The sequence below is a fragment of the Humulus lupulus genome, chromosome 5 (assembly GCF_963169125.1).
Source record: "Humulus lupulus chromosome 5, drHumLupu1.1, whole genome shotgun sequence".
Classification (NCBI taxonomy): Eukaryota; Viridiplantae; Streptophyta; class Magnoliopsida; order Rosales; family Cannabaceae; genus Humulus; species Humulus lupulus.
In genome coordinates this window covers 6817096-6829449 of record NC_084797.1, presented here as the reverse complement: position 1 = coordinate 6829449, position 12354 = coordinate 6817096, and the positions used below count along the sequence as shown (strand labels likewise).

Here is a 12354-nt window from a genome sequence, read left to right as displayed (position 1 = left end):
TTTATTATTATTTGTATTAATATTTACAATATTTAATATTTTTTCTTAAATGATATACATCAATACCATACTAAAAAAGCCTCTCAAATCTGTGGCTGGCCAATCAAGTTGAGGAGTGAAGAATTGGACCTTTCTACGTAGCTCCATATTCCTATTATATGCTTGAGTCAACAGTGGAGTCAATTATGGAGGACAAGTACAACAAAGATGGGACTGTATGATGAAACTTCTATGCATTGGAACTCATCCTTTTTAAATTATTATAGTACCTACATTAAAGATTATTTGATTCAAAATTCCAAAGGAAAATCTTAAAAAGGAAAAGAAAGCAAAATAAAATGGCGGCTAACACAATTATATAGGATTAGTAATGTCATGGAATAATATGCGAAGCCAATAATATACGGAAGATTTTTCAATATTTATTACTCATAAATTGGTACTAATAATTATGATGATGTGTCAACATAATGACTTAATATAACAAGTTATCAATAGATAAATATATTTTTTTCTACATTATTAAATTTGAATTTAGTTTTTTTTGTCATAATTAATGGTGTTTCCAACTAATAAGAAATACTGGTTATATTTAGAAATTGACATGGATTTGAAAAATGAAAAATTTACAATATTATATTTTTATAATAAATACACATTTTTTATCACGTAATCCTTCCAAAAATTTAAAACAAAAATCAAAATTTATTTTTGGAAATATTAATTAATAACTATAAATACGGATAATTTATTTTAATCCATTGGTTAATATTAAAGTAATCATCTATGGGTAGTAATAATTAAGAGTACACTCATACATATATATAGACACATATAGGGATGCACATTTTTTCTATGGGGATGGGGTCCCGTGGGGACCCACCCCTAATGGAGTAGGGAATCTCTATCTAATTGGGGAACAGGGATAATTTTCAATCCCCGAATGTTAAATAGGGCGGGGGTGGGGATAGAAGCCTCCACCCCGACAGGGCCCGTTTAAATTTTTATATATTTTTGTAAAATTTTATATGTATTTTATATATATTTATTTATGTGTTATTGTAGTATATTAGTAACTTTTTTAATATTTTAAATTTTATTTAGGATAATGTTTGATATTTTAAATAATAAATATTATGCAATATTTTAATTTACATATAATTTATGATTTTTATTTAATTTTTTTTAATAAATGGGTTCCCTATGGGGATTCCCTGCCTAAATAATGGATTCCGCTCTCTGCCCCCGACGGGGAATAAGCAGGGATGGGGCGGGGACGAGGATTAAAAATATAAATGAGGACGGGAACGGGAGGAGCACTCTCCGCCAATTTCCTGCCCCGTGTGTATCACTACACACATATACATACATGTATACACATATATATACACACATATACACCAGGACACAAATATATATACATATATTTATAAAATTAAAAATAGAAACATAAAATAAATAAACAATAATAATATAAACTGAAAAATAAAACAGAAAATAATACATATATATTTAAGGTCGAAGTCCCGATGAGAGAGACAGAGGGGGGACGAGCGGGCAGAGGGGGCGAGGAGAGAGAGAGGGACTGGGCCGGAGGGGGCGCAGCTACGTAGAGGGGCGGAGGAGGTGGTCGGGGAGAGGGAGATGGTTGATAAGATTGGGGTTTTTTTGTGTGGAGAAAACTGAAAATGAGGGAGCAGAAGTCGAGGTGATATCGAGGTCACTATTAGCAACGACACGTGTCGCCGCTGATATTTTTTATTGACGTGGCGACTATTGGCGGTGACATGTGTTGTCGCTAATAGTCTTATATATTCATGTTGGTGGGAAATTTCCCACATTTTGTTCAGGGTATTTTTGATTCGCCGCTAATAATATTTTTAATTAAAAAATTACTCAGTGTAATATCAGCGACAAACATGCTGTGTCGCCGTTAATAATGTCGCCACTAAAGACCATATTTCTTGTAGTGGCAGTAGAAGCTTTCTTAAACGACAAACATACTAGGAATAAAGTAGGATAGACCTACTTGAAATAAGGAAATAAATTATACATATTTTTATATTTATAGATAATTGTCTGATTTTTAATATGAACGGTCAATTTGTAGGGTTTATTACTTTATTAAAAAGCTAAAAGAGGTTGATAATTTTATTAAAATTATCACTGGTCTTAGTCGTCCACTTATTTCCAAAACATATTTTAAATTTTCTTTTTATTAAAATTGTGTGCAAATTAGCAGTGTATCAATTATTACTCTATCTTTTCTATATAAAAGTTGTAGATAAATAATTTTTTTAACCGTTTTTTTTATTAACTTTAATGAAATATTTTAAATATTTAACTGAATATATATTTAAAATTAATTAAAAATAAATATTTAATAATTATATTAATATAAATTTAAATGTTATAAAATATTATTATGATAATAATATATAATATATATTCTTAATTTTTACATTCAAATATTATAAAATATTATTATTATATATAATAATATTTAATACAAAATTAGATATTTAATATTTTGTTTTAATATAAATTTAAATATTATAAAATATCATTATAATAATATATAATACATAATCTTAATTTTTATATAAAAAAATTATTATTTATATTTAAAAGTATTATATATCATATTATATATATTTTAAAAATCATAAGCAATGTTTTAGGTTAATTTTTCTTTCAATATATTTATGTTATTGTTTTATATATAATATTGTTTATTTATTTAAAATTTATATAATAGTGATAAAAATTTAATAAAAATAATTAATAAATTTTATAAATAAAACTAAGAAATTGTGTGTATATATATATGATATATGATATATAGTGTTTGAATTCATTAAGTATTATTTATACTAATTAAAGCAAATGCATGTTTATTTAATTATTCGCTTAGCCAAAATTGACCCAGGCATTTTATATTTTGACTGAATCATATTATATACGCATTATATATAATAATAATAATAAAAGGAACAAATTTACTTACCTAGTTTGGCCAACTCCTTTACTTAAGAGATCAAAATATGGAAGCAGGTAAAAAGGAAAAGTATTTTTATTCACTCTTGTTACATGTAAGACTATACATATATCTTTAGAAGAAATCAATGTGTCATACTTGTTTAAATTTTGGAAGCTATTTAGCTAAGATTTACCAGGATGAAGTAAATGTTTATTTTTTGACCAAAAAATTTTCAAACAATTAAAAAGGTAAAGCAACTGAAAAAATTTCTGACATAAATAAATAAAGTAACAAAAATATTTTTAGAGCATACCCAATCACATTAGCCAATTAATAGCTAAATTTTAGCCAAAATAGCTAAAAAACTACTATGGCTCGTCATTTTTTTGACCTCTTCCAATCATGCTCTCTATTATAGAAAGAGTTGATTATTTTAATAAATTACATAATTAACTATATTTTTATATTGGAGAATTAAAGGAAAGAAATGCAAAAGCTCTTTCTTTCTCTCTCTCGTTCTACACCTTCTCTCTTGGAGCTTTGGTGATTTTGATCATCTTGAAGGTTCTTCCTTGGAGGGAAGGCTTGAGACCAGGGGATTGCTAGGAGTTATTGCTACTGGAGTCATATAGTTGAGGTAAGGATTTTGAACTGAAGGATATTATGTTAATTCAGTTGGTATATTTAGAGTTATGGTGTTCATGCATGTTTGATAATTGGGAGATTGGGTTTTGGGATTTTGATGGTTGTATCATGATAATTAGTTGGGTTTTACTGGTGAGAATGAATATATAGGTTGTGGGAATTATATTGGAGGAGTGGGATGAAATTGGATGAGTTTTGGTTAGGTTCGGTTGCAGAAAAACCCAGAAATTTCTAGGTTCGTGGTGGTGAGCCGCGGCCTGCGAAGGAATTTTTGAGCCAGCAGGGCTCGGAGGCAGGGACGGGCCACGGCGCCTCAGGGGCGCGCTGCTGCGCACGTTGGATTCCAGGGAGGCCGAGCCTCTGGATTTAGATGTGGGTCGCAGCTCGGGTGTGAGGGGTCGCGGCTCTTAAGGGGAAATTTGGCTTAAATGGGATTTTTAGATTGGGAACTTAACCATTTGGGCTCGGGATCGATTCTACTTCCTTGTTAAGTGGAATTCGATGTCTCGGAGCCTAAGAGTTGGTCTGGAAGCTGTTATTTACCTGTTATTGATGGGAACTTCCTTATCGCAGCTGTGACTAGGTTTCGCTAGGGGCTTGAATCAGGGGTCGTGCTCAGAGGGTCGTCGCTAATAACCCGCAAACGGACCAAAGGTAAGAAAATTGCACCTGTTATGTGAATGCATGATTAGAACTTGGTTAAGGTGTGGAACATGATTATAATTATGTTGTGAATGTATGACTAGGTACGCTGTAACGTGCATAATTATGATTATGCTTATGACTGTTGAGTGAATGTATTATAATGCATTGTGTGACTATTTGATAAGTATGCTATATGAAACGTGTGACTGTCGGTTATGACTGTGAAGCTTAGTTTATAAACTAGGGTATTATTATGATGTTAAGTGGGGATCAACTTATTAGTTGAGATTATGATGGGCTCTAAGAGATCCTTATTATTTGAAAATCCCAAGGCTTCAACTTATAAGTTGGAGGCACGTGGTGGCTTGACTTATAAGTCAAGGGCATAAGGAACTTAGTTTATGAGCTAAGATTGGCATAATGCATGTGGAGTGCAGGCCACCATGGCTGGGCCACCCTGGAAGTGCAACATGCACTTGACTGGCTCGGATGCCAACAACTTGAATGAAAGTGCGACACGCACTTGTGTGACTCTATGGCCTCCAATTGGGTTTAATGAATCACTACAAGAAAAAACAGTATTTATAACACTTAAAAACTGTTAACCGGGAGTATTGATAACGCTTCTGAAAACGCTAACATAGCCCCTGTTATTAAAAGTCCTATATTTTCTATAACAGTATTCGAATGTTATGTTCGATGTTATCTTAAACTATTCAATAACACATTTTTAGTGGCTATAATATTCAAATAATAACATTTAGTTAGAGTATTTGGTTATAAATTTGAAGTTTAATCTTATACTTTTTGCATAACACTTTTCAACTGTTACATTTGATTATTTTGATAGCATTTTTAGTTTGTTATATTATATAAATCATAACGATTTGTTACGCTTATAATATGTTTTTAAATCATAACATATAGTAATAAAATTTTGTTACTTTAGTGTGGATAATATATTTTAAATTTTATTTTGATAAGTATACTTATATGTTTTTTTTTAATTAAAAAATTTTCATTATTGTATTTTGATAAACAAAATCAAAATTAATCATAAAATGTAATTATCAATAGATTGATAAACCATAAGTATTACATTAAACAATAACTAATTCAAACCATGAATGTGTCTACTTCATGAGATCTTAGTTCTAACTTAAATTTGAAAGCTTAACATAATAAAGTTTTATAATCTTGAACATTTTTTACTTCAAACTATAGTTTGGATGATGCTGTTGTTGCTGCTGCTGTTGCTAACGTTGTAGCTGTTCTTCAGCTTGTTGTGCTTGACTGTGAACCCCAGATGGTGTACTAGTCCTTCTAGGGAACTTGTTCAAACTCTCTGAAAAATAAATAGAGAAAGATAAGCAGCAAATATAAAACTGCATGCTAACAAGAATGAAACTATTCTCATAAGAAATATAATCCAATAACTGAATGAACTTGGTTGGCTCAAGTTGTTAAAAGACATTGAGAGAATATAATATCATGTCAATGTTTTGTGAGGGAAGCCTGCATGAATTTTTATTCTTTATTTATTATTAAATTATGTGGAGGAGAGTCACTCATGTTAGACAGCTAATAAATTATTCGGTTGATCCTTTGTTGGAGTATATAGATTGACCTTTCTCCCAAGAAAAAAATTGATGAGTTGGCCACTAGTGCAACTTCACTTGTAAACTAACATTAACATTTGTGTAACAGAGTTGTTCATAGCAGTTATCTAAAACTTATCAATGCACCACAGATAAATTTCACGAGGACATTTTCTTACTCAAATTCCCAAGCTATTTAACGTTCACACAAATCCCTGGACAGTATTTTATTTATAAAAAAAAAGGGAAATGTGACATGCAAATGGCAAACATTAAAAGAGAATCAAATAACTCAAATATCAACTGCAAAGTAAATTTCACATTTTGACATGGACACATAGACTTGAAATTAATACTGAATAAATCCGATTTTTTTAATGAAAAAACTATAATAAAACTTTTGGCAAGACGTCTTATGGTCCAAAATACCATTATCAAACAGCAATTAAAATACCATACTCAGAAATAGGTCAAAGATGAACCACGACACCAGAGACCAATAACATAACAGAAAACAAGGTTCTCCCAAAACAGAAAAACAACAGAAACAACTTTTATACAATTGAATCACCTGAAATTGATCAGAACAAATGGCATAGGATCCTTCCTCTCTATGAGGGAAAACAAAATCAGAAGACAAAAGAGAGAGAGAGAGAGAGAGATTTAGAAGAGATACGTACCATCGAGCCTACACCTCGCCATTCCAAGCCCTGCCCCCATCAAACCTCACAGCCACTGGTGCACCTGCAAAACAAAAAGAAATAAGCATAGCTAAGTGTCTAAGTCATTTGTAATTTATATATTATGCACCCAAAAGCAAGCAATTTCTTCCACATCAATAAATTTATTGTCAAAAGCATTCTATAAATGAATAATAAATGATAGTATTCTCATAACATTACATTATAATAAAAAAAGATGCTACTTTAGAAGACCATGAGAATCAATGGCTAGTTGATTACTTCTGATTTCAATTAAAAATGCATTCAAGCACAATAAAAGTTAAAGAAACTAATATATATCTTAAATAAAAAATAACCACAAACATCAAAATCAACAAAAATCAGCAAACATGAGCATATATATACATATCTTCAAATTAAAAATCAAACTACAAACTGTGAATTGTCTAAGAATTTGGCAAACTAGAACTAAATAAGTTAATCACAAATTTAAATGTTGTAACTAAATAAGTTAATCACAAATTTAAATGTTGTATTTATCTTTCCCGAAACTTCATAGAAAAAAATAAAAATACTATTCAATGCAAAAATAAGCAGCGCATCACATGCTGTATTGAGCACTAACTCGGAAATTTATCAATAGGTAGGCTCAATTCCATTTTATATCATATTATATTATGTGGTCTTAATAATGTTCCTTATTAGTATCCCAATGAAACATGAATCTTGGGAGAGTAATCAATTTGATTTTTATTTTTTTATTTACAATTAAATTAAACACGGCCAACTTAAAATTCGTAACTTTGAACCAAACACTAAAACGACCATATATATTTGAAAAATAATGCTCAAGTTGCTGGGTAAACCCAATAATTATTTTCCAGTAGCTATATGTATATATATATATATTAGAAAAAACTTGTCATATTCATTTAATCTAGTGCGTCATATTGTATTAAGTCCGACTTGGTGTGCCATCACACAGCCTAGTTGCTGTAAAAGTTCCACGTGTTTTTTCTTATTTCGAATACTAATATTGCAATTGGGCTATTTTTTATAATGTATGGATGTTGAGAGAAATTTCAATAGTCTCTTCTCCTAATGTTTGTACTGTACATGGTCAAAAGAATAATTCTTGCGTGATATTGCTCATGATGTATTTCATTACCAGGTTTAAGCAAGACCAATGATTTTGATAGTATATGTAAATTTATAATATATTTTAAAGCAAACGACCGACCGATCGTGGTAGTGGTATATATTGACTAATAATAAAAATTAATAATTTAAGATTTATGCCCAGTTCTATCAAACCAGCCATTTATTTAAGTACGTAGTCTTTCTTATTTCAATGGCTCATCCATCAGTCCCTGGCGGCTCAATCATTCCTAACTCTAAACTTATCTCCATATGATTTTTCTGGGTTGAATAATAATGGGTGGCGCTCTAACTCTATCTTTGTGGCTTCTAATTCTCTTCTTTTTTTCACTGCGTTCTGCGTCCATTAACTTATTGAGAGAAGGCTTCTCTCTCTCCGTTGAAAATCCAGCTGATGGTTTAACCTCACCGAGAGGAGTATTTTCCGCCGGGTTTTTCCAAGTGGGCCACAATGCATATTGCCTTGCCATATGGTTCACTGAGCCTGAGCCTGAGCCATCTCCGAGGCAAAACCTGACGCTGATTTGGATGGCAAACCGGGATCATCCGGTAAACGGAAGGCGCTCGAAGCTGTCCTTGCAAAAAATCGGTAACCTTGTACTTATAGACGCCGGTCAATCCACCGTTTGGTCCAGTGATACCGCTTCAAACTCAGATTCCCAGCTACAACTCTTGGACTCCGGAAACCTTGTCCTAATCACTCAGAACTGTGTCCTTTTGTGGCAAAGCTTTGCTTCCCCAACGGACACTCTTGTTCCTGGACAAACACTCACAAGAAACACAAAGCTAGTGTCATCTAGAAGCCAGACTAACTATTCCTCTGGATTTTACATGCTCTTTTACGACAACGACAACGTCCTTCGTCTTCTCTATGATGGTCCCGAGATTTCGAGCATTTACTGGCCAGACCCTTGGCTTTTGCCAAATAACGCTGGAAGATCCATTTTCAACGACAGTAGAACAGCCGTTCTTGATTCTTGGGGGATCTTCAGCTCATCAGATAGTTTTACAGTCATGGCTTCGGATTATGCTATTAAACTCCAGAGAATCCTCAAAGTTGAAGCTGACGGAAATCTTAGATTGTACAGTAGATCAAAGCAAGGGAAGCAAAGTAGTACGTGGACAGTTACGTGGGAAGCTGTTTTACAACCATGCAAGATTCATGGCATTTGTGGGATTAATAGCCTCTGTACTTACGTGCCTGAATATGGTAGGAAATGCGCTTGCCTCCCTGGCCATAAGATGATAAACCACACTGATTGGACTCACGGGTGTGAACCAGATTTTAAACTCCCTTGCTCCAGTAGTAATGTTAATCAATCTGGTTTTCTTCACCTTCCACGTGTTGAGTTCTACGGCTATGATTCCAACTTCTAGTGGAACTACACTGTAGGAATTTTACTGTAATAACCCTACACCAAACAAATATTCAATCAGTAGTTTCAAGGTCAAAAGAGACATTTAACACCTCTGCCTTTTTGACCAAGAGTCAAAGGCAAAACGACACAGTTTCTTATGTATCAGATATAAACCAAAACAAATCAATCTGAAATTAAAGAACCCCCTTTTCTATTGTAACCCAAACCCTAGCAGACCAATATCCCTAAGATCCCCAAACTGAAACTCAGTCCCAAAAACCAGAGATGAAACCCACGAAAATTAATCAACCCAGAGAAATATTCAGTAAGCTTAGTTCAATCAAAACCCAACAAACAGAAATGAGAAATAGAGAAGAAAACACCCAGAATTTTTCGAGGTTCGCCCATAAACTGGGTTACATCCTCGTTGAGCTGCTCCTCAGATGGAAAGCTCGGATCTTCACTATGAAGTTGCTGTTACAAGGTTTTGGCAATGGATTCCAAGTCACAGAAGAATCGACAAGGTAATCCCTTCTCACTGAGCCCTTTGAGTATTATTATTATTCTCTATATCTCTTCTCTCTTACAAAAATAACTCTCTCTAACTATATCTCTTGTTTTTCTGTCTTCTCTCTTCCTCAACTTTCTTTGAGCTCTCTTGGATCTGCTTTCAAGAAGATGATGATGATGATGATTCGTATATCCTCTTCTGGAGCTGGCTAAAGGTATATATAGAGTAAAGTTTTCTGAATGATGTATCTGTTTAGACTGCTTTGGGTTTGTTAGGAAGACAGTTAGAGTCTTGAGTCTGTTTCTTTGTAACTAAAATTTGTAACAGAGCATGTGAAAAGTTTTCTCTTTTGTAAGCCTTCGGGCAAGTGAGTTTAAAACTTGTAACTGTATTTTACTTGTAACAGTTTAAGTGGGGATTTATCCAACAATTTCCACCTGAATCCCCACTTGAGCTGATATATATATGTGTTGCTAATGATTTGTCCATCTGAGGGTCTTTGCTCTGATCTGTTATGTTTACCACCCTGTGTCAATCCCTAGTAAATTTAAGCAGTGCTTAAATTTAGTTAGGGTTACCACTTTAGTTCCCATATCAGATGGGTTGTCTTCTGTAGGCACTTTGTCAATGGCAATGTGACCTTGTGTCACATTGTCTCTGATGAAGTGGTATTTTATTTCTATGTGCTTAGTTCTATCATGAAACATAGGGTTTTTGCATAGGTGAACACAACTTTGGCTATCTCAGTAGACAGTAGGGATTCCATTAAGCAGTTCTATTTCCTCCATTAGGCCTTTTATCCATATAGCTTCCTTTATAGCTTCAGTAGTTGCTATATACTCAGATTCTGTAGTTGATAGTGCCACAACAGGTTGTAGTTGAACCTTCCAGCTAACACAATTTCCTCCCATTAAAAACATATAAGCAGATGTAGACTTCCTACTATCCCTATCCCCTGCATAGTCCGCATCACTGTATCCCTCTATTATAGTACTTGCTTGTTGCTGTTTATAGACTAAGCCCACCTTAGTAGATCCAATTAGATATCTGAATAACCATTTCATAGCTAACCAGTGTATTCTCCCAGGGTTAGACATATATTTGCTAAGAACACTAATGGCATAGGCTAGATCTGGTCTAGTACAAATCATTAAGTACATTATAGACCCCACAGCATTAGAATAGGGTACCTTACTCATCTCTTCTTCTTCTGTTTTAGTCTTAGGGCATTGTTCCTTAGATAAGGTATACTGATTTGTGATAGGTTGAGAGGTAGGTTTAACTCCCTTCATAGAAAACTTCTCTATAATCTTGTGAATATAGTCCTCTTGAGTCATACTCAGCCTTCCATTACTTCTGTCCCTTTTTATAGTAATCCCTAGAATCTTTGTAGCTGTCCCTAGGTCCTTCATTTCGAATTCTGTCTTGAGTAACCCTTTCATCACCTCAATCCGAGACCTTTCCTTGCTAATGATCAACATATCATCTACATACAGTAGTAAGTAGGTAACCTCACTTACCTTAGTACCTTTGAAGTATAAGCAAGTATCATAGTAACTCCTAGTGAACCCTAGCTTCATCATGAATGCATCAAACTTCTTGTTCCATTGCCTAGGTGACTGTTTAAGTCCATACAAGGACTTAATCAATTTGCATACATGATCTTCTTTCCTTTTTACCTCAAACCCCTTAGGTTGTTGCATATAGATGTCTTCTTCTAGTTCCCCATGTAGAAAAGCAGTGGTCACATCCATCTGGTCTATCTCCATATTGAACTGATTAGCTAGTGATAGGATTATTCTAATAGTTTTGTATTTTACTACTGGTGAAAAAATCTCTGTGAAGTCTATTCCTTCTTTCTGTGTAAAACCTTTAGCAACCAATCTAGCTTTGTACCTTATAGGTTCCTCCTTGGTCCTTCCTTCCTTTAGTTTGAATAACCATTTGCAGGCTATTATACTCTTTCCCTTAGGTTTAGGTACCAATTTCCAGGTCTGATTCTTTTCTAGAGACTTCATCTCATCCTTCATAGCTTGTACCCAATTTTCTGCTTTATTACCCTTTACTGCTTCTTCATAGCTTTGTGGTTCTTCAGAGTCAGCTTCTAAGTTCACTACTACAAAAAAGGATTTTTAGGACTAGCATTGCGAGTCCTAAAAAATTTTTTAGGACTCGCGGATCGCGAGTCCTCTATTTGAGAGCCTTAAAAACTAAGGTTTTTTAGGACTCGCGTTGCGAGTCCTAAAAAATCTGGTTAAGTGCCTTTAATTAAGTTTTTAGGACTCGCAACGCGAGTCCTAAAAAATCTGGTGTGAGTCCTAAAAAATCTGGTTAAATGCCTTTAATTAAGTTTTTAGGACTCGCAACGCGAGTCCTAAAAAATCTGGTGCGAGTCCTAAAAAATCTGGTTGAGTGCCTTTAATTAAGTTTTTAGGACTCGCATTGCGAGTCCTAAAAGAACATTTTTAGGACTCGCAACGCGAGTCCTAAAAAATCTGGTTGAGTACCTTTAATTAAGTTTTTAGGACTCGCATTGCGAGTCCTAAAAAGTCTAATTGAGTGCTTTAAGTAATTTTTAAGGACTCGCTTTGCATGCCCTTAAAAGTATATTTTTTTTTTTAATAATGCAGCTACAATTTTCATTTTGATTTAAAAATATATATCCCTTTGAGTGTCCAAAAATGTATTATATATGTTAGATTTCTAAAATTTCAAAAGAAAATACAACAAAATAATTTATTAATTACTCAAAAATATCATTTCAGTATTTAGTCTA

At 33.3% G+C, this 12354-nt stretch overlaps 1 protein-coding gene across 1 annotated transcript; it reads left to right on the top strand.

The window, feature by feature from the left end:
• Positions 1-7985: 7985 nt before the first annotated feature.
• On the top strand, positions 7986-9086 carry LOC133778777 (putative receptor protein kinase ZmPK1). The gene has a single exon (XM_062218801.1). It carries the CDS (start codon positions 7986-7988, stop codon positions 9084-9086), a length of 1101 nt encoding a protein of 366 aa, XP_062074785.1.
• Positions 9087-12354: the final 3268 nt, after the last annotated feature.

Coding starts and splice junctions, on each gene's coding strand:
- LOC133778777 (XM_062218801.1), top strand. CDS start 7,986: ATGGGTGGCGCTCTAACTCTATCTTTGTGGCTTCTAATTCTCTTCTTT.